General features: G+C 45.2%; 1 protein-coding gene across 5 annotated transcripts in view; it reads left to right on the top strand.

Moving 5' to 3' along the window:
* LOC149354686 (uncharacterized) overlaps nucleotides 1-19,105 on the top strand; it is a 38,731-nt gene extending 19,626 nt beyond the window's left edge. For 3 of the 5 annotated variants that reach the window (XM_089583474.1, XM_089583477.1, XM_089583473.1), the window contains 6 exons: nucleotides 424-472; nucleotides 2,753-2,880; nucleotides 5,428-5,533; nucleotides 6,746-6,939; nucleotides 9,133-9,195; nucleotides 9,667-9,716. In XM_089583474.1, the coding sequence (XP_089439600.1) occupies nucleotides 424-472; nucleotides 2,753-2,794 (91 nt within the window). In that variant the 3' untranslated portion in view covers nucleotides 2,795-2,880; nucleotides 5,428-5,533; nucleotides 6,746-6,939; nucleotides 9,133-9,195; nucleotides 9,667-9,716. Of the gene's footprint in view, nucleotides 1-423; nucleotides 473-2,752; nucleotides 2,881-5,426; nucleotides 5,534-6,745; nucleotides 6,940-9,132; nucleotides 9,196-9,666; nucleotides 9,717-14,675; nucleotides 14,783-15,987; nucleotides 16,182-18,521; nucleotides 18,585-19,055 lie in introns of those variants that run through there. The other 2 variants (XM_089583476.1, XM_089583475.1) reach the window with 2 other exon arrangements.
* The last annotated feature ends 2,243 nt before the right edge of the window (nucleotides 19,106-21,348 follow it).

Genomic DNA, 21,348 nt, shown 5'->3' with positions numbered 1-21,348 from the left:
CTGTGCTGCATATATTTAAATTCACTGCCAGTACTAATGATGAAAACAGCGAAAAAGGTCAAGGAAAGGCTGTGCCTATTCATTGTTTAAAACTTTTTTAGGATATCTGTGCCTGACTTGATAAGTAATGCCTTTTTATTGCCATAATCACACAGAAATCGCATTTTTTTCTTGAGCGTGCAGAGAAGCTAATTCATGGTTATTTTCTCCTGGCCTTACAGTACATCGTCGAGTATGTTACAACTTCACAATTTCAAAAATGACCCTCTTCACTGGCTTAATGGCTTTTTATGGTGTCATTCTTTATTAAGTAGGAGATTTTTTTACATTCTAAGAACTTTAAGCTTTTTATTAAACTCGTCAGATACAAGATAGATTAAAAGCTGCGTTCAAACTTGCACGTCTGGGTTTCTTCCTTTTCAGCTCCCCTGAAATTGAGGATTTGTCGCCCTGCTTGGTGTTAAGCTCAGGGGTGAGTATCTATGAAAGCATTTTATTTTTAGGAAGGCTGCAGGTGACATTTCATTAAATCTGCATTTGCAAGCATCCATTGTTATATGCCTTCAGTTTCAGGGCAGACTTGCAAAACTTTTAAAAAATGATTGTTTATGCTGGTTTAATGTCCCAAAGCGGCGCAGGCTATGAGGGACGCCGTAGTGAAGGCGTCTGGAAATTTCAAATATCTGGGGCTGTTAATGTGCACTGACATCGCATGTTTCATGTCAGCAGCTGAGCGCCGTAACCACTGAGGCACTGCGGTGGTTCAAAAGTTGTTTTTTAGAGGTAAAGTATGGCTTTTGCGGCCTAGTGTCACCATTGTTGGCGGGCACCGGAAAGCTGATGTATTGTCTTGGGTAGTGTGCTGGGTAACTAATTTGCACGTACTTTCCCTTATCAGTGCCTATCCTGGCGGTGTATATTGAGTGCAAAACTTTGAGCCTTTGCTTCTGGAGCCTTATCTGTTGTGGTTCCAGTTCATTGTGGTTCTATATGTCGGTTATGCTGACATGTCTGGAATACATACCGCGGCACCATGAGAGGTGGCTCACTCACATTCATGACCACTCACACTCACAACCACTCACACACACTCACACTCATGACCACTCGCACTCACAACCACTCACTCACACTCGCACTCAAGTCCGCTCACACTCACAACCACTCACTCACACATGCACTCATGTCCTCTCACACTCGCAACCACTCACTCACACTTGCACTCTTGTCCACTCATACAACCACTCACTCACACTCATGACCACTCGCACTCACAACCACTCACTCACACTCGCACTCAAGTCCGCTCACACTCACAACCACTCACTCACACATGCACTCATGTCCTCTCACACTCGCAACCACTCACTCACACTTGCACTCTTGTCCACTCATACAACCACTCACTCACACTCATGACCACTCACACTCACCTATACTCATGTCCACTCACACTCACAACCACTCACTCATAGTCATGACCACTCGCTCTCACAATGACTCACTGGTGCTCACAACCGTTCAACCACCCTCATGTCCACTCACTCTCACTCTCATTCACGTTCGCTCACTCTCATTCACGTTCAATAACTGTTTGTTTGTTTGCTGACGACGGAGCGGATGAGAGATTTATTGTCGTGGCCGACTGGCCTCGTGGCTCTCCTAGCATAGCCTGAGACGCATAGATGTGGTAGTGAGCCGCCCAGGCTTTGTCGGGCTATTTGGCCAATTTTCACAGTTTTGATGCTCGAGGAAAGTAGTCACTCATCACGCATATTCCATGCACCGAATTCTACACACGTGTGCTCCCGCACTTGCTGCCGAGATCATGAGTGCCTGTATAGTGTCAGCAGCTAAGATGCTTAGACAAGTTTTTGAATAGCATCCATAGGCGTGCGCAGGGTTCTTCATGAGAATGAGCCAGACATCAGTGAGGGTAGATTTGCTGAAATCGGTGCGTGCAAACAGCAGTTAATCCCCTTACTGTACAGGAAACACGAAAAATAAACAATCGCATTTCAAAAGCCCATTTCGATTTCACTCGCCCAGTGCCAAAGATTAGGTGCCACAAATGCGAACCATGCGCTGCACACATGCACCACAAGCTTGCACGCAGTGTTGACTTGCCAAGGCAGCCCCAGCCACTCAGATTGCCGGTGACGGAGTTCTGCTTACATGACGATTACAGAAGCCCTTTCATGACCACAAAAAAAAAAGGCGATTTTTTTTTTGGACTCCGGGTAAAGCGTGCTGGAGCTTACTTTTCTATTCTTTCCTGTTCTACGAGCACAGTGCAGTGTCGAACGTGCCGGCATCCTTCGACCTGTTTATGAAAAGCTCCTGGCCCCCCGTCCGCCCACCGCCCTCAGTTTTCTGTTCTCTTCTGGTCACATTTTTGGCTGTGGCGCCGGACGTTTTGTTCTTCGGTGCCTTCTCGGTATTGGCAATTTGAACAGCAGCACTCGCTTTCACGATAATTTTAAGCAAAACGAAAACTGTTGCTTTAGCTTGATTCGTATTAACTATCAGTCGCATCTACTCCTTTTCTTTTGTTGTTTCTTTCTCGAGTGAAACGGTGACAATGCTCAGAGACATTCTATTTTATATCCCTTTCCCGAGTGCATAAAAATTAAGTTCGAACTGTACGTCCGACTAATCAAAAAGGGTGCGGCCAATTTGGTTGCCACCTCATATCCACTGCCGAAAATCGCTTCAATATTTCATCACAGTTGAGTTTCCCTCTGTCTTGTAGGATCCCAACGCATGCCCACCAAAGAGAGCGAGCACCCTCTGACCAGCCCAGAACGAGCCACAGTCGGTGTTTGCCATTCTCAAGGCTCATTCTACCACCCCGAACATCGGGAAGGATCCCGACTCATGGTATGTCCGCACAGATCACGTTGAAGCTCGTGTTAAGGCACTCGCGGCAGAATCGAAAACTCTCGCGAAGTGTTCTTATCGTTTCGGACCTCGACTTTGGCGCTTTGTGTATCGCCGGTAGCATAAGGGTTATCACTGTGTTTGCTAGGCAAGATTGCACCAGAGCACTTTTGGAAAATCATAGCTGTTTGGTAGCTGTTTGAGATTACAGGCACTTTTCCATGCCTGTCTTCGATTTCCGTTTTAGTTTTAAAACATTTTTGCGCTCAGTGAAATGTTCAGGAATATATGCGTATAGTAAAAACAGGAGATAACGTAGTCTGGACAAATAATTACTTGCTGCGTTGCGACTAACCTTCTAAATAAAACAAGCCGCACCCTTCTTCACGGTGTGTTTACAATGATTACATTAGAAGCAACATTTACAAACAATGATTAGGCGCGAAACCTTAAATAAAGAAGTTACTTCAGTCCTCAATGCGGCCAATCAAAGAGAGACCTATTGTGACCAGGCGCGGTTTCTATTGTTTTTTAAGATTTTTCCCGAAAGATTCATTCTGGCTGTTCATCGCCTATATTGAAGTACAGTGATTTTGACGTAAGACAGATGATTCTTTATTTCTTACCTATGTGGGGGGTCAAAAATTGCTGGTTAGAGGATTCACAACCATCATTAACCGTGTGCCTTCTAATTGAAGTGGGCTCATTTATTGCGGGAAGGAAGAATAGTTGTACTCCTCGACAGCCAAAGTACGGGTATGTGCCGCCGCGGTGTCTCAGTGGTTATGGTGCTCGGCTGCTGACCCGAAAGACGCGGGTTCGATCCCGGCCGCGGCGGTAGAATTTCTTTGGAGGAGAAATTGTAGAGGCCCGTGTACTGTACGATGTCAGTGCACGTTAAAGAATCCCAGGTGGTCGAAATTTCCGGAGCCCTCCACTACGGCGTCTCTCATAGCCTTAGTCGCTTTGGGACGTTACACCCCATAAACCAAACCAATCTTGTGGAGGGAAATTGCGTTTGACTATTATTGAAGGGTGCTTGACGTCTTGCAAATTCGATATTGCTCAATCACGTGGCTAGAGGACACTTATGGAGAGGTTTTTTTATTAACAATTAATAAAACAAAGGAAGATACAAGCAAGGAGAAAACTTATTTACATTTGACTGACTAGTTGTTTTACGTGAAGAAACCAGTCCTCGGTCCCGCCGAAATAGCTGGTTTGAAACCCTATGACCCCGCCCTCGGTGGAGACAGCAACCAATCAGGTAACTCTACAAGCCTCCACCCAATAAATCACTGGTGAAAGGAAAACGCCACCAATCACCAATTGGGAAAGAACAACAGGACCAATCAATGGTTTTGGAAAGAAGACAACTCACGTCCATGAACACTGTACAAATATGTACATTTTTCACCATCAAGATTTCGGAGTTTTCTCTCTTCCTCCCACGAGCTTTGCAAACATTCTCGATTTCCCACGGTGCAGGTTGTTTCTGCCTCTGGTAAACCCAGGTTCGAGGAAAGTCACCTCAAGGCCCATCTGTTCAGTACCCTCGCTTACAAACTGTCTTCATGCCTGCAGATAGCGTGGCATTGTCCTGTTGACCGCGCTTCAAGCTGTCAACGCGCGTTACCGTAGACATGGGTCAAAAGCCACGTGACGTGGATCCGTCACTACGGCGTCTCTCATAGCCTCAGTCGCTTTGGGACGTTAAACCCCAATAAACCAAACCAAACCAATGATTATATATCAGAATATCAGAATTGGAAGGTATTTAGACGTGAGATATACAAGTATCTAAGCGTACGCACAAATCATGGGGCAACTGAATGTACCGGCGGCCAGAAAAAGTAACTGAGATATTATGAGAAATGCCCTCTCATGAATGAAAGGGTGCTCCCGGATACAATAAACAGTAACTGATTCGAGAATTCTTAAGTCATGCAGTGGGTCTGGGCACGTCGTTGGCAGGTGTTAGTAGCTAAGACCTGGCAGACATCCTGTGCTTGTTATTTAGCAGAGGGAAGTGCAAGGCTGCTCCAGGCACCTGTTGTAGTACGAGTAGTGTAAGGATTAAGGGTTAGATAAGAATGCGGGGTGGGAGGGGGTGGATTTTCGAAAGCATGCAAAGTGACCAGCATCACTTGGTATGGAAAGCATCTGAACCAGATTGGGGACAACAATGAGGTACAATTCATTTTGGGTGCCTAACCTCTGTTGTAGCTTGACTACTTGGAGGAGAAGAACCTAGCCCCTCGCTAAATTTTAGAAAGAAAAAAGTTAGGAAATGCAGAGAGAGTGGACTTGGTAGAATATAGAGCACACATCAGAAATATTCACTGCCGCGAAAAAAAAAAGGCAGTCAGAATGACGTCGGAACTCCATAAGTTAATCCAAATAAAATTTGAATTGCCAACACTTTGCAATAGCACTTCATTTGGGGCACAAAAAATCGCCGCTTAAAGTCAGAATGGCACCTTTTAAATGTGCTTAAGGTTTCGCTTTTTGGCGTTGCAAAAAGCATTTTTTATGGTTTCTATGCAGACATCACCCTGGCTTTGCCATACTTTCGAAGTCTGGTCGGGACAACAAAACAAGAAAGACAACGTTATTACAGAGAGCTCCTCGAGCGGGAAAGGCTGAAAAAGCGGTAAGTAAAGTATAAAATAATGAGTTCTTTGTGCATGTCAAGGTATGACACATCGCATCAGCATGTACTGAGTCCGCTTGTCTCAAGGGTAAGGGAGGACGAGGACAAATTCAGTGCTCCTGGACCGCTGCTAAAGTGGTGTATTGAGCTCCCACTCACCGACCGACTCTCTACGAATAAAGGCTATAACTGGACACGCTAAATTTGCATGATGGCCTTTTGTGGTTAGTAGTAGGTGCGAAGTCGTGTGGACAACCTCAGCACACGATACTTATATACATAATATCTCCATGCAGGGCACTGACGTCGCACAGCACACGTGCCTCTAGAATTTCGCCTCCATCGAAATTCAGCCGCCGCGGCCGGGATCGAACCCGCGTCCTTCGGGTCAGCAGCCGAGCGCCGTAACCACTGAGCCACTGCGGCGGGGCACATATGAATATTATTGACGTAACTGTCATCTTATCAATCTCCATTTATTTTTCAGCAACAAATTGCACAAAAATTGTTGCGCCGCTGCGGTGGCTCAGTGGTTATGGTGCTCGGCTGCTGACCCGCAAGACGCGGGTTCGATCCCGGCCGTGACGGTTGAATTTCTTTGGAGGAGAAATTGTAGAGGCCCGTGTACTGTACGATGTCAGTGCACGTTAAAGAACCCCAGGTGGTCGAAATTCCCGGAGCCCTCCACTACTGCGTCTCTCATAGCCTTAGTCGCTTTGGGATGTTAAACCGCATAAACCAAACCAAAAATTGTTGCACAAATAGTGTAAATAAAAAATCGTTTATATTTTTTCTTTTTTGATATACGGAAGTCCCCCCCCCCCCAGAACCAATCACTGGGACCATCACTGCATGCTCTTCATAGCAGAGTGAAAGCTGCATGCCTGTTTTAACCTCTGTTTCTCAGAAATTACAGGGTTTTCCAAATGGTGTTCACATTTATCGCGTTCAGCTTGCTTATCCCTTTGCTTTAACAGCAGCAATTACATGAGAACTGCGCAAAAAACTGAATGAAAAGAGAAAAAACGATTTTTTTTGCATTGAAATACACAATAGACACCCGACTTCTAGGACAAGCTGTTCAGCTTGCAATGGCTTCACTCACGCTCGCCTCTGAAAGTGGGAATGCAGCATTCAGCCACCTAATGGAGATTGCCTGCTCCAGGGTCAGAATTTTTTTTCTTGAGCGTGCCCATCATTTTTGCTGTGCAGAGCGTGGGCGGCAGCGTGCAGCCAGCCCGCCACCCACCTCTGGGATGGAGTGGCGTGCCTCGGCAAGCGACGGTGCCTCCACCCACTCGCTGCTGCTGCCGCCGGCAGACTATGCGAGGCCCAAGCTCTCTGTCAAATACACGGCCAAGTCCATTCACAGCATCATCATCATCAACGCCATCTACACTGTCCTGGTAGGGGCTGTTACTGCTAATGAATTATTATTAATGTATTTCTTCCTATGTCCTGTGGGCATGCTTCGATATGACTGCCTGCTATTTGGTTATATTGTTTAATAAATCACTAAAGACCAGCGTTGTTCCTGATGAGTGGAAACTGGCCAACGTAGTCCCGATTCACAAAGGTGGCTCAAGCAGTGCATTTGGTCAAACCATGGTCTGAAAGAACAGTTAAATCACAAATCATTGATGAGCTATAACAATACATCTCGATGAGCACTCACAACTTCAACCAGCAGCTTGTTCCAGTGAGAAATGGCATGTGGAAAAAATTAACTTTTTGTAGTTCGTTTTGCGGGTAAGTTTGGTATCTGCGATTAAGCATAACCGCATTTAGACTGCCCGTGTGATTGCAGGTCAGCCAACAGGCGGCTGACAGAGCAAGCCGCCTCATACTTGAGGCGGATATCAGAAAACTGCTGATTGGAAGGTGGTACCATGACTGAAATGTCATAACATAATGTGAGTGTATAAAGTAAATGACCTGTACTGAAAAGACAATTGGAGTACTAATTAGTGGGGAATCGAACCCTTGACCCTTGAATTGCGAGTCAGACACGGCACCCCTAGGCATGCAGACATGTTTTTACAACTTGGTTAAAGCAGGGTTTTATATGTGTTTCGTGCAGTCTTCCACATATTGTGGTAGCTTACAACTGCGTGTATTGAGTATGTGTGAGATAAGAGGGGGCACTCCTTAAGGGGAGCAATGATTAAGTGAGAAGCAAAGTGCATGTCGCTGAGGAACGAGTACGCGAAAGACTCTATGCTTGTGTCGTGTGCTAAAGTGTTTCATGTGATCTGGTAGTATTAGCACAGCACGTGATTGGATGATATGCTAATGAGATCAAGTAGAGTCTGACGGCACCCATTAACACTATCGCATCATGTTCTTAAAAGGTTAAAGGTTCCTCAAAATTTCTTGCACTTTCTGGAAAAAGCATCCTCACCTTGTCATTACAGTGCATACTGATTGAAAAGGTGTCTTGTACACCAGCTTGGCTTGTATGCCACTTTTTTTTTTCAGAAAAACTGTCATTTGCTTGTAGACTGGAAAGTATGGAACAAATTTTACTGTCGTCTAGCACTGGGCTTACGAATCCGGCACCGTTTGAAGTAGTATAGCTAGCTGATTGCATGCATACTCGCTCGTGGAAATTTCAGGCACTATGCAGCTTCGATGAAATTCTCAATGCAGTGAGCTGTCCTCTGGCCTAATATTTAATTAATTTATTTAATTTAATATTGTGCATATCTAGCTCTTACCTTGCTGAAATGCACCAGTGGGAGCAGAAACAGCCTGCATATGGCTGTGAACACTCACAGGCAAGCTGGCAGAGCCAAACGGCTAAATGCTAGACAACGTGCTCCATCTGTCGAAAGTTCACTGTTGCTCTTTTGCATTGGAAAAGGGCTTGAAATTTGTAACATTAAAATACCAGTATTTATTAAACACCTGAGAGATAGGGGATGAATTGTCATCTTGATGGTTAGTGTTAGTCTAGAAACTGAGAAAAAATACTGATGCTATTATGGTGGCAAAATCGGTCAGAGCATGGCAGCACATCTTGTGTCACTTCATGCTTTCTTTTGGGAAATGTCATTTACTGCGTTTGCTGGTTTTTCACAAAAAAAAGCACGCTATATATTTGTGATATGGATGGTGTGAAATTCACTTGTAACAAAGCAATCACTGCTAGCTGTACCACTCTTGCAATAAAACTACAGCGAATGCTTACTAGGTTCGAATCGGTGAGACAGAACGAATTTGTGCCATGTAGAAGACGACGACGAGCGGGCAGTGCCACGGGACGGAGCCCTTGCACTAGCCGAACAGACTACATGACATTTTTCTTAAGGGTGCATTCCTGTTAGCATGCCTTACAGCTGCCAGGTATTAAATAAATCTCCTGCCATAAGTGATATATGGGCCATCGCTCATGCGAAATGTCAGTCTTCTTTGTTAATAGTGGCCCTCGATATGTGTGTGCTCAAATTTGATCTCTAGTAAACGGTATGTGTGGTAATTCAAAAGAATTGTATGTAGTCTTTTTAGAAGTTTTGTTCTAGGAGGGTGACTTTTGTGCATCTGTGTGTCACATTCTGCTGAGCCAAAAATTTAAGGGTCGTGTTCTAAATTTTGCGCAGGCCTCGTCTGCAATGCCTTCGTCGCGTCCAGGGGAGACCGGAAGAGGCACAATGCCCACCGATGTGAGTGCCTACAAGTGATATTAGATGTGATGAGGAAGACATAGGAAGCTGTGCTGCATATATTTAAATTCACTGCCAGTACTAATGATGAAAACAGCAAAAAAGGTCAAGGAAAGGCTGTGCCTATTCATTGTTTAAAACTTTTTTAGGATATCTGTGTCTGACTTGATAAGTAATGCCTTTTTATTGCCATAATCAAACAGAAATTGCATTTTTTTCTTGAGCGTGCAGAGAAGCTAATTCATGGTTATTTTCTCCTGGCCTTTCAGTACATCGTCGAGTATGTTACAACTTCACAATTTCAAAAATGGCCCTCTTCACTGGCTTAATGGCTTTTTACGGTTTCATTCTTTATTAACTAGGAGATTTTTTTACATTCTAAGCACTTTAATCTTTTTATTAAACTCGTCAGATACAAGATAGATTAAAAGCTGCGTTCAAACTTGCACGTCTGGGTTTCTTCCTTTTCAGCTCCCCTGAAATTGAGGATTTGTGGGCCTGCTTGGTGTGAACTTCAGGGGGTAGTATCTATCAAAGCATTTTATTTTTAAGAAGGCTGCAGGCGACATTTCATTAAATCTGCATTTGCAAGCATCCATTGTTATATGCCATCAGTTTCAGGGCAGACTTCCAAAACTTTTAAAAAATAATTGATTGTTTATGCTGGTTTAACGTCCCAAAGCGACGCAGGCTATGAGGGACGCCGTAGTGAAGGCGTCTGGAAATTTCAGATATCTGGGGCTGTTAATGTGCACTGACATCGCATGTTTCATGTCAGCAGCTGAGCGCCGTAACCACTGAGGCACTGCGGTGGTTCAAAAGTTGTTTTTTAGGGGTAAAGTATGGCTTTTGCGGCCTAGTGTCACCATTGTTGGCGGGCACCGGAAAGCTGATGTATTGTCTTGGGTAGTGTGCTGGGTAACTAATTTGCACGTACTTTCCCTTATCAGTGCCTATCCTGGCGGTGTATATTGAGTGCAAAACTTTGAGCCTTTGCTTCTGGAGCCTTATCTGTTGTGGTTCCAGTTCATTGTGGTTCTATACGTTGGTTATGCTGACATGTCTGGAATACATACCGCGGCACCATGAGAGGTGGCTCACTCACATTCATGACCAGTCACACTCACAACCACTCACACACACTCACACTCATGACCACTCGCACTCACAACCACTCACTCACACTCGCACTCAAGTCCGCTCACACTCACAACCACTCACTCACACATGCACTCATGTCCTCTCACACTCGCAACCACTCACTCACACTTGCACTCTTGTCCACTCATACAACCACTCACTCACACTCATGACCACTCGCACTCACAACCACTCACTCACACTCGCACTCAAGTCCGCTCACACTCACAACCACTCACTCACACATGCACTCAAGTCCGCTCACACTCGCAACCACTCACTCACACTTGCACTCTTGTCCACTCATACAACCACTCACTCACACTCATGACCACTCACACTCACCTATACTCATGTCCACTCACACTCACAACCACTCACTCATAGTCATGACCACTCGCTCTCACAATGACTCACTGGTGCTCACAACCATTCAACCACCCTCATGTCCACTCACTCTCACTCTCATTCACGTTTGCTCACTCATTCACGTTCAATAACTGTTTGTTTGTTTGCTGACGACGGAGCGGATGAGAGATTTATTGTCGTGGCCGACTGGCCTCGTGGCTCTCCTAGCATAGCCTGAGACGCATAGATGTGGTAGTGAGCCGCCCAGGCTTTGTCGGGCTATTTGGCCAATTTTCACAGTTTTGATGCTCGAGGAAAGTAGTCACTCATCACGCATATTCCATGCACCGAATTCTACACACGTGTGCTCCCGCACTTGCTGCCGAGATCATGAGTGCCTGTATAGTGTCAGCAGCTAAGATGCTTAGACAAGTTTTTGAATAGCATCCATAGGCGTGCGCAAGGTTCTTCATGAGAATGAGCCAGACATCAGTGAGGGTAGATTTGCTGAAATCGGTGCGTGCAAACAGCAGTTAATCCCCTTACTGTACAGAAAACACAAAAAATAAACAATCGCATTTCAAAAGCCCATTTCGATTTCACTCGCCCAGTGCCAAAGATTAGGTGCCACAAATGCGAACCATGCGCTGCACACATGCAGCACAAGCTTGCACGCAGTGTTGACTTGCCAAGGCAGCCCCAGCCACTCAGATTGCCGGTGACGGAGTTCTGCTTACATGACGATTACAGGAGCCCTTTCATGACCACAAAAAAAAAAAGGCGATTTTTTTTTGGACTCCGGGTAAAGCGTGCTGGAGCTTACTTTTCTATTCTTTCCTGTTCTACGAGCACAGTGCAGTGTCGAACGTGCCGGCATCCTTCGACCTGTTTATGAAAAGCTCCTGGCGCCCCCCCCGTCCGCCCACCGCCCTCAGTTTTCTGTTCTCTTCTGGTCACATTTTTGGCTGTGGCGCCGGACGTTTTGTTCTTCGGTGCCTTCTCGGTATTGGCAATTTGAACAGCAGCACTCGCTTTCACGATAATTTTAAGCAAAACGAAAACTGTTGCTTTAGCTTGATTCGTATTAACTATCAGTCGCATCTACTCCTTTTCTTTTGTTGTTTCTTTCTCGAGTGAAACGGTGACAATGCTCAGAGACATTCTATTTTATATCCCTTTCCCGAGTGCATAAAAATTAAGTTCGAACTGTACGTCCGACTAATCAAAAAGGGTGCGGCCAATTTGGTTGCCACCTCATATCCACTGCCGAAAATCGCTTCAATATTTCATCACAGTTGAGTTTCCCTCTGTCTTGTAGGATCCCAACGCATGCCCACCAAAGAGAGCGAGCACCCTCTGACCAGCCCAGAACGAGCCACAGTCGGTGTTTGCCATTCTCAAGGCTCATTCTACCACCCCGAACATCGGGAAGGATCCCGACTCATGGTATGTCCGCACAGATCACGTTGAAGCTCGTGTTAAGGCACTCGCGGCAGAATCGAAAACTCTCGCGAAGTGTTCTTATCGTTTCGGACCTCGACTTTGGCGCTTTGTGTATCGCCGGTAGCATAAGGGTTATCACTGTGTTTGCTAGGCAAGATTGCACCAGAGCACTTTTGGAAAATCATAGCTGTTTGGTAGCTGTTTGAGATTACAGGCACTTTTCCATGCCTGTCTTCGATTTCCGTTTTAGTTTTAAAACATTTTTGCGCTCAGTGAAATGTTCAGGAATATATGCGTATAGTAAAAACAGGAGATAACGTAGTCTGGACAAATAATTACTTGCTGCGTTGCGACTAACCTTCTAAATAAAACAAGCCGCACCCTTCTTCACGGTGTGTTTACAATGATTACATTAGAAGCAACATTTACAAACAATGATTAGGCGCGAAACCTTAAATAAAGAAGTTACTTCAGTCCTCAATTCGGCCAATCAAAGAGAGACCTATTGTGACCAGGCGCGGTTTCTATTGTTTTTTAAGATTTTTCCCGAAAGATTCATTCTGGCTGTTCATCGCCTATATTGAAGTACAGTGATTTTGACGTAAGACAGATGATTCTTTATTTCTTACCTATGTGGGGGGTCAAAAATTGCTGGTTAGAGGATTCACAACCATCATTAACCGTGTGCCTTCTAATTGAAGTGGGCTCATTTATTGCGGGAAGGAAGAATAGTTGTACTCCTCGACAGCCAAAGTACGGGTATGTGCCGCCGCGGTGTCTCAGTGGTTATGGTGCTCGGCTGCTGACCCGAAAGACGCGGGTTCGATCCCGGCCGCGGCGGTAGAATTTCTTTGGAGGAGAAATTGTAGAGGCCCGTGTACTGTACGATGTCAGTGCACGTTAAAGAATCCCAGGTGGTCGAAATTTCCGGAGCCCTCCACTACGGCGTCTCTCATAGCCTTAGTCGCTTTGGGACGTTACACCCCATAAACCAAACCAATCTTGTGGAGGGAAATTGCGTTTGACTATTATTGAAGGGTGCTTGACGTCTTGCAAATTCGATATTGCTCAATCACGTGGCTAGAGGACACTTATGGAGAGGTTTCTTTATTAACAATTAATAAAACAAAGGAAGATACAAGCAAGGAGAAAACTTATTTACATTTGACTGACTAGTTGTTTTACGTGAAGAAACCAGTCCTCGGTCCCGCCGAAATAGCTGGTTTGAAACCCTATGACCCCGCCCTCGGTGGAGACAGCAACCAATCAGGTAACTCTACAAGCCTCCACCCAATAAATCACTGGTGAAAGGAAAACGCCACCAATCACCAATTGGGAAAGAACAACAGGACCAATCAATGGTTTTGGAAAGAAGACAACTCACGTCCATGAACACTGTACAAATATGTACATTTTTCACCATCAAGATTTCGGAGTTTTCTCTCTTCCTCCCACGAGCTTTGCAAACATTCTCGATTTCCCACGGTGCAGGTTGTTTCTGCCTCTGGTAAACCCAGGTTCGAGGAAAGTCACCTCAAGGCCCATCTGTTCAGTACCCTCGCTTACAAACTGTCTTCATGCCTGCAGATAGCGTGGCATTGTCCTGTTGACCGCGCTTCAAGCTGTCAACGCGCGTTGCCGTAGACATGGGTCAAAAGCCACGTGACGTGGATCCGTCACTACGGCGTCTCTCATAGCCTCAGTCGCTTTGGGACGTTAAACCCCAATAAACCAAACCAAACCAATGATTATATATCAGAATATCAGAATTGGAAGGTATTTAGACGTGAGATATACAAGTATCTAAGCGTACGCACAAATCATGGGGCAACTGAATGTACCGGCGGCCAGAAAAAGTAACTGAGATATTATGAGAAATGCCCTCTCATGAATGAAAGGGTGCTCCCGGATACAATAAACAGTAACTGATTCGAGAATTCTTAAGTCATGCAGTGGGTCTGGGCACTTCGTTGGCAGGTGTTAGTAGCTAAGACCTGGCAGACATCCTGTGCTTGTTATTTAGCAGAGGGAAGTGCAAGGCTGCTCCAGGCACCTGTTGTAGTACGAGTAGTGTAAGGATTAAGGGTTAGATAAGAATGCGGGGTGGGAGGGGGTGGATTTTCGAAAGCATGCAAAGTGACCAGCATCACTTGGTATGGAAAGCATCTGAACCAGATTGGGGACAACAATGAGGTACAATTCATTTTGGGTGCCTAACCTCTGTTGTAGCTTGACTACTTGGAGGAGAAGAACCTAGCCCCTCGCTAAATTTTAGAAAGAAAAAAGTTAGGAAATGCAGAGAGAGTGGACTTGGTAGAATATAGAGCACACATCAGAAATATTCACTGCCGCGAAAAAAAAAGGCAGTCAGAATGACGTCGGAACTCCATAAGTTAATCCAAATAAAATTTGAATTGCGAACACTTTGCAATAGCACTTCATTTGGGGCACAAAAAATCGTCGCTTAAAGTCAGAATGGCACCTTTTAAATGTGCTTAAGGTTTCGCTTTTTGGCGTTGCAAAAAGCATTTTTTATGGTTTCTATGCAGACATCACCCCTGGCTTTGCCATACTTTCGATGTCTGGTCGGGACAACAAAACAAGAAAGACAACGTTATTACAGAGAGCTCCTCGAGCGGGAAAGGCTGAAAAAGCGGTAAGTAAAGTATAAAATAATGAGTTCTTTGTGCATGTCAAGGTATGACACATCGCATCAGCATGTACTGAATCCGCTTGTCTCAAGGGTAAGGGAGGACAAATTCAGTGCTCCTGGACCGCTGCTAAAGTGGTATATTGAGCTCCCACTCACCGACCGACTCTCTACGAATAAAGGCTATAACTGGACACGCTAAATTTGCATGATGGCCTTTTGTGGTTAGTAGTAGGTGCGAAGTCGTGTGGACAACCTCAGCACACGATACTTATATACATAATATCTCCATGCAGGGCACTGACGTCGCACAGCACACGTGCCTCTAGAATTTCGCCTCCATCGAAATTCAGCCGCCGCGGCCGGGATCGAACCCGCGTCCTTCGGGTCAGCAGCCGAGCGCCGTAACCACTGAGCCACTGCGGCGGGGCACATATGAATATTATTGACGTAACTGTCATCTTATCAATCTCCATTTATTTTTCAGCAACAAATTGCACAAAAATTGTTGCGCCGCTGCGGTGGCTCAGTGGTTATGGTGCTCGGCTGCTGACCCGCAAGACGCGGGTTCGATCCCGGCCGTGACGGTTGAATTTCTTTGGAGGAGAAATTGTAGAGGCCCGTGTACTGTACGATGTCAGTGCACGTTAAAGAACCCCAGGTGGTCGAAATTCCCGGAGCCCTCCACTACTGCGTCTCTCATAGCCTTAGTCGCTTTGGGATGTTAAACCGCATAAACCAAACCAAAAATTGTTGCACAAATAGTGTAAATAAAAAATCGTTTATATTTTTTCTTTTTTGATATACGGAAGTCCCCCCCCCCCAGAACCAATCACTGGGACCATCACTGCATGCTCTTCATAGCAGAGTGAAAGCTGCATGCCTGTTTTAACCTCTGTTTCTCAGAAATTACAGGGTTTTCCAAATGGTGTTCACATTTATCGCGTTCAGCTTGCTTATCCCTTTGCTTTAACAGCAGCAATTACATGAGAACTGCGCAAAAAACTGAATGAAAAGAGAAAAAACGATTTTTTTTGCATTGAAATACACAACAGACACCCGACTTCTAGGACAAGCTGTTCAGCTTGCAATGGCTTCACTCACGCTCGCCTCTGAAAGTGGGAATGCACCATTCAGCCACCTAATGGAGATTGCCTGCTCCAGGGTCAGAATTTTTTTTCTTGAGCGTGCCCATCATTTTTGCTGTGCAGAGCGTGGGCGGCAGCGTGCAGCCAGCCCGCCACCCACCTCTGGGATGGAGTGGCGTGCCTCGGCAAGCGACGGTGCCTCCACCCACTCGCTGCTGCTGCCGCCGGCAGACTATGCGAGGCCCAAGCTCTCTGTCAAATACACGGCCAAGTCCATTCACAGCATCATCATCATCAACGCCATCTACACTGTCCTGGTAGGGGCTGTTACTGCTAATGAATTATTATTAATGTATTTCTTCCTATGTCCTGTGGGCATGCTTCGATATGACTGCCTGCTATTTGGTTATTTTGTTTAATAAATCACTAAAGACCAGCGTTGTTCCTGATGAGTGGAAACTGGCCAACGTAGTCCCGATTCACAAAGGTGGCTCAAGCAGTGCATTTGGTCAAACCATGGTCTGAAAGAACAGTTAAATCACAAATCATTGATTAGCTATAACAATACATCTCGATGAGCACTCACAACTTCAACCAGCAGCTTGTTCCAGTGAGAAATGGCATGTGGAAAAAATTAACTTTTTGTAGTTCGTTTTGCGGGTAATTTTGGTATCTGCGATTAAGCATAACCGCATTTAGACTGCCCGTGTGATTGCAGGTCAGCCAACAGGCGGCTGACAGAGCAAGCCGCCTCATACTTGAGGCGGATTTGAAAAGTTGTTATATATAAGAAAACTGGTGATTGGAAGGTGGTACCATGACTGAAATGTCATAACATAATGTGAGTGTATAAAGTAAATGACCTGTACTGAAAAGACAATTGGAGTACTAATTAGTGGGGAATCGAACCCTTGACCCTTGGATTGCGAGTCAGACACGGCACCCCTAGGCATGCAGACATGTTTTTACAGCTTGGTTAAAGCAGGGTTTTATATGTGTTTCGTGCAGTCTTCCACATATTGTGGTAGCTTACAACTGCGTGTATTGAGTATGTGTGAGATAAGAGGGGGCACTCCTTAAGGGGAGCAATGATTAAGTGAGAAGCAAAGTGCATGTCGCTGAGGAACGAGTACGCGAAAGACTCTATGCTTGTGTCGCGTGCTAAAGTGTTTCATGTGATCTGGTAGTATTAGCACAGCACGTGATTGGATGATATGCTAATGAGATCAAGTAGAGTCTGACGGCACCCATTAACACTATCGCATCATGTCCTTAAAAGGTTAAAGGTTCCTCAAAATTTCTTGCACTTTCTGGAAAAAGCATCCTCACCTTGTCATTACAGTGCATACTGATTGAAAAGGTGTCTTGTACACCAGCTTGGCTTGTATGCCACTTTTTTTTTTCAGAAAAACTGTCATTTGCTTGTAGACTGGAAAGTATGGAACAAATTTTACTGTCGTCTAGCACTGGGCTTACGAATCCGGCACCGTTTGAAGTAGTATAGCTAGCTGATTGCATGCATACTCGCTCGTGGAAATTTCAGGCACTATGCAGCTTCGATGAAATTCTCAATGCAGTGAGCTGTCCTCTGGCCTAATATTTAATTAATTTATTTAATTTAATATTGTGCATATCTAGCTCTTACCTTGCTGAAATGCACCAGTGGGAGCAGAAACAGCCTGCATATGGCTGTGAACACTCACAGGCAAGCTGGCAGAGCCAAACGGCTAAATGCTAGACAACGTGCTCCATCTGTCGAAAGTTCACTGTTGCTCTTTTGCATTGGAAAAGGGCTTGAAATTTGTAACATTAAAATACCAGTATTTATTAAACACCTGAGAGATAGGGGATGAATTGTCATCTTGATGGTTAGTGTTAGTCTAGAAACTGAGAAAAAATACTGATGCTATTATGGTGGCAAAATCGGTCAGAGCATGGCAGCACATCTTGTGTCACTTCATGCTTTCTTTTGGGAAATGTCATTTACTGCGTTTGCTGGTTTTTCACAAAAAAAAGCACGCTATATATTTGTGATATGGATGGTGTGAAATTCACTTGTAACAAAGCAATCACTGCTAGCTGTACCACTCTTGCAATAAAACTACAGCGAATGCTTACTAGGTTCGAATCGGTGAGACAGAACGAATTTGTGCCATGTAGAAGACGACGAGCGGGCAGTGCCACGGGACGGAGCTCTTGCACTAGCCGAACAGACTACATGACATTTTTCTTAAGGGTGCATTCCTGTTAGCATGCCTTACAGCTGCCAGGTATTAAATAAATCTCCTGCCATGACGCCCAGACGAAGACAAGTCCCCTTGTCGAAACGTTGGCTCTAGCAAACTGAGGTTTTCCCCTCCCTTGTTCATTTTGTGATCGCCAAGGACCATCTACCGCACCCTCTCTCTACCATCATCTCCTGCCATAAGTGATATATGGGCCATCGCTCATGCGAAATGTCAGTCTTCTTTGTTAATAGTGGCCCTCGATATGTGTGTGCTCAAATTTGATCTCTAGTAAACGGTATGTGTGGAGATTCAAAAGAATTGTATGTAGTCTTTTTAGAAGTTTTGTTCTAGGAGGGTGACTTTTGTGCATCTGTGTGTCACATTCTGCTGAGCCAAAAATTTAAGGGTCGTGTTCTAAATTTTGCGCAGGCCTCGTCTGCAATGCCTTCGTCGCGTCCAGGGGAGACCGGAAGAGGCACAATGCCCACCGATGTGAGTGCCTACAAGTGATATTAGATGTGATGAGGAAGACATAGGAAGCTGTGCTGCATATATTTAAATTCACTGCCAGTACTAATGATGAAAACAGCAAAAAAGGTCAAGGAAAGGCTGTGCCTATTCATTGTTTAAAACTTTTTTAGGATATCTGTGTCTGACTTGATAAGTAATGCCTTTTTATTGCCATAATCAAACAGAAATTGCATTTTTTTCTTGAGCGTGCAGAGAAGCTAATTCATGGTTATTTTCTCCTGGCCTTTCAGTACATCGTCGAGTATGTTACAACTTCACAATTTCAAAAATGGCCCTCTTCACTGGCTTAATGGCTTTTTACGGTTTCATTCTTTATTAACTAGGAGAATTTTTTACATTCTAAGCACTTTAATCTTTTTATTAAACTCGTCAGATACAAGATAGATTAAAAGCTGCGTTCAAACTTGCACGTCTGGGTTTCTTCCTTTTCAGCTCCCCTGAAATTGAGGATTTGTGGGCCTGCTTGGTGTGAACTTCAGGGGGTAGTATCTATCAAAGCATTTTATTTTTAAGAAGGCTGCAGGCGACATTTCATTAAATCTGCATTTGCAAGCATCCATTGTTATATGCCATCAGTTTCAGGGCAGACTTCCAAAACTTTTAAAAAATAATTGATTGTTTATGCTGGTTTAACGTCCCAAAGCGACGCAGGCTATGAGGGACGCCGTAGTGAAGGCGTCTGGAAATTTCAGATATCTGGGGCTGTTAATGTGCACTGACATCGCATGTTTCATGTCAGCAGCTGAGCGCCGTAACCACTGAGGCACTGCGGTGGTTCAAAAGTTGTTTTTTAGGGGTAAAGTATGGCTTTTGCGGCCTAGTGTCACCATTGTTGGCGGGCACCGGAAAGCTGATGTATTGTCTTGGGTAGTGTGCTGGGTAACTAATTTGCACGTACTTTCCCTTATCAGTGCCTATCCTGGCGGTGTATATTGAGTGCAAAACTTTGAGCCTTTGCTTCTGGAGCCTTATCTGTTGTGGTTCCAGTTCATTGTGGTTCTAGACGTTGGTTATGCTGACATGTCTGGAATACATACCGCGGCACCATGAGAGGTGGCTCACTCACATTCATGACCAGTCACACTCACAACCACTCACACACACTCACACTCATGACCACTCGCACTCACAACCACTCACTCACACTCGCACTCAAGTCCGCTCACACTCACAACCACTCACTCACACATGCACTCATGTCCTCTCACACTCGCAACCACTCACTCACACTTGCACTCTTGTCCACTCATACAACCACTCACTCACACTCATGACCACTCGCACTCACAACCACTCACTCACACTCGCACTCAAGTCCGCTCACACTCACAACCACTCACTCACACATGCACTCAAGTCCGCTCACACTCGCAACCACTCACTCACACTTGCACTCTTGTCCACTCATACAACCACTCACTCACACTCATGACCACTCACACTCACCTATACTCATGTCCACTCACACTCACAACCACTCACTCATAGTCATGACCACTCGCTCTCACAATGACTCACTGGTGCTCACAACCATTCAACCACCCTCATGTCCACTCACTCTCACTCTCATTCACGTTCGCTCACTCTCATTCACGTTCAATAACTGTTTGTTTGTTTGCTGACGACGGAGCGGATGAGAGATTTATTGTCGTGGCCGACTGGCCTCGTGGCTCTCCTAGCATAGCCTGAGACCCATAGATGTGGTAGTGAGCCGCCCAGGCTTTGTCGGGCTATTTGGCCAATTTTCACAGTTTTGATGCTCGAGGAAAGTAGTCACTCATCACGCATATTCCATGCACCGAATTCTACACACGTGTGCTCCCGCACTTGCTGCCGAGATCATGAGTGCCTGTATAGTGTCAGCAGCTAAGATGCTTAGACAAGTTTTTGAATAGCATCCATAGGCGTGCGCAGGGTTCTTCATGAGAATGAGCCAGACATCAGTGAGGGTAGATTTGCTGAAATCGGTGCGTGCAAACAGCAGTTAATCCCCTTACTGTACAGAAAACACGAAAAATAAACAATCGCATTTCAAAAGCCCATTTCGATTTCACTCGCCCAGTGCCAAAGATTAGGTGCCACAAATGCGAACCATGCGCTGCACACATGCAGCACAAGCTTGCACGCAGTGTTGACTTGCCAAGGCAGCCCCAGCCACTCAGATTGCCAGTGACGGAGTTCTGCTTACATGACGATTACAGGAGCCCTTTCATGACCACAAAAAAAAGGCGATTTTTTTTTGGACTCCGGGTAAAGCGTGCTGGAGCTTACTTTTCTATTCTTTCCTGTTCTACGAGCACAGTGCAGTGTCGAACGTGCCAGCATCCTTCGACCTGTTTATGAAAAGCTCCTGGCCCCCCATCCGCCCACCGCCCTCAGTTTTCTGTTCTCTTCTGGTCACATTTTTGGCTGTGGCGCCGGACGTTTTGTTCTTCGGTGCCTTCTCGGTATTGGCAATTTGAACAGCTGCACTCGCTTTCACGATAATTTTAAGCAAAACGAAAACTGTTGCTTTAGCTTGATTCGTATTAACTATCAGTCGCATCTACTCCTTTTCTTTTGTTGTTTCTTTCTCGAGTGAAACGGTGACAATGCTCAGAGACATTCTATTTTATATCCCTTTCCCGAGTGCATAAAAATTAAGTTCGAACTGTACGTCCGACTAATCAAAAAGGGTGCGGCCAATTTGGTTGCCACCTCATATCCACTGCCGAAAATCGCTTCA

Source organism: Amblyomma mixtum, chromosome 3 (assembly GCF_055824585.1).
Source record: "Amblyomma mixtum isolate Tamu chromosome 3, ASM5582458v1, whole genome shotgun sequence".
NCBI lineage: Eukaryota > Metazoa > Arthropoda > Arachnida > Ixodida > Ixodidae > Amblyomma > Amblyomma mixtum.
The sequence above is the reverse complement of the archived record's forward strand: the minus strand, read 5'-3'. Positions and strand labels throughout refer to the sequence as shown.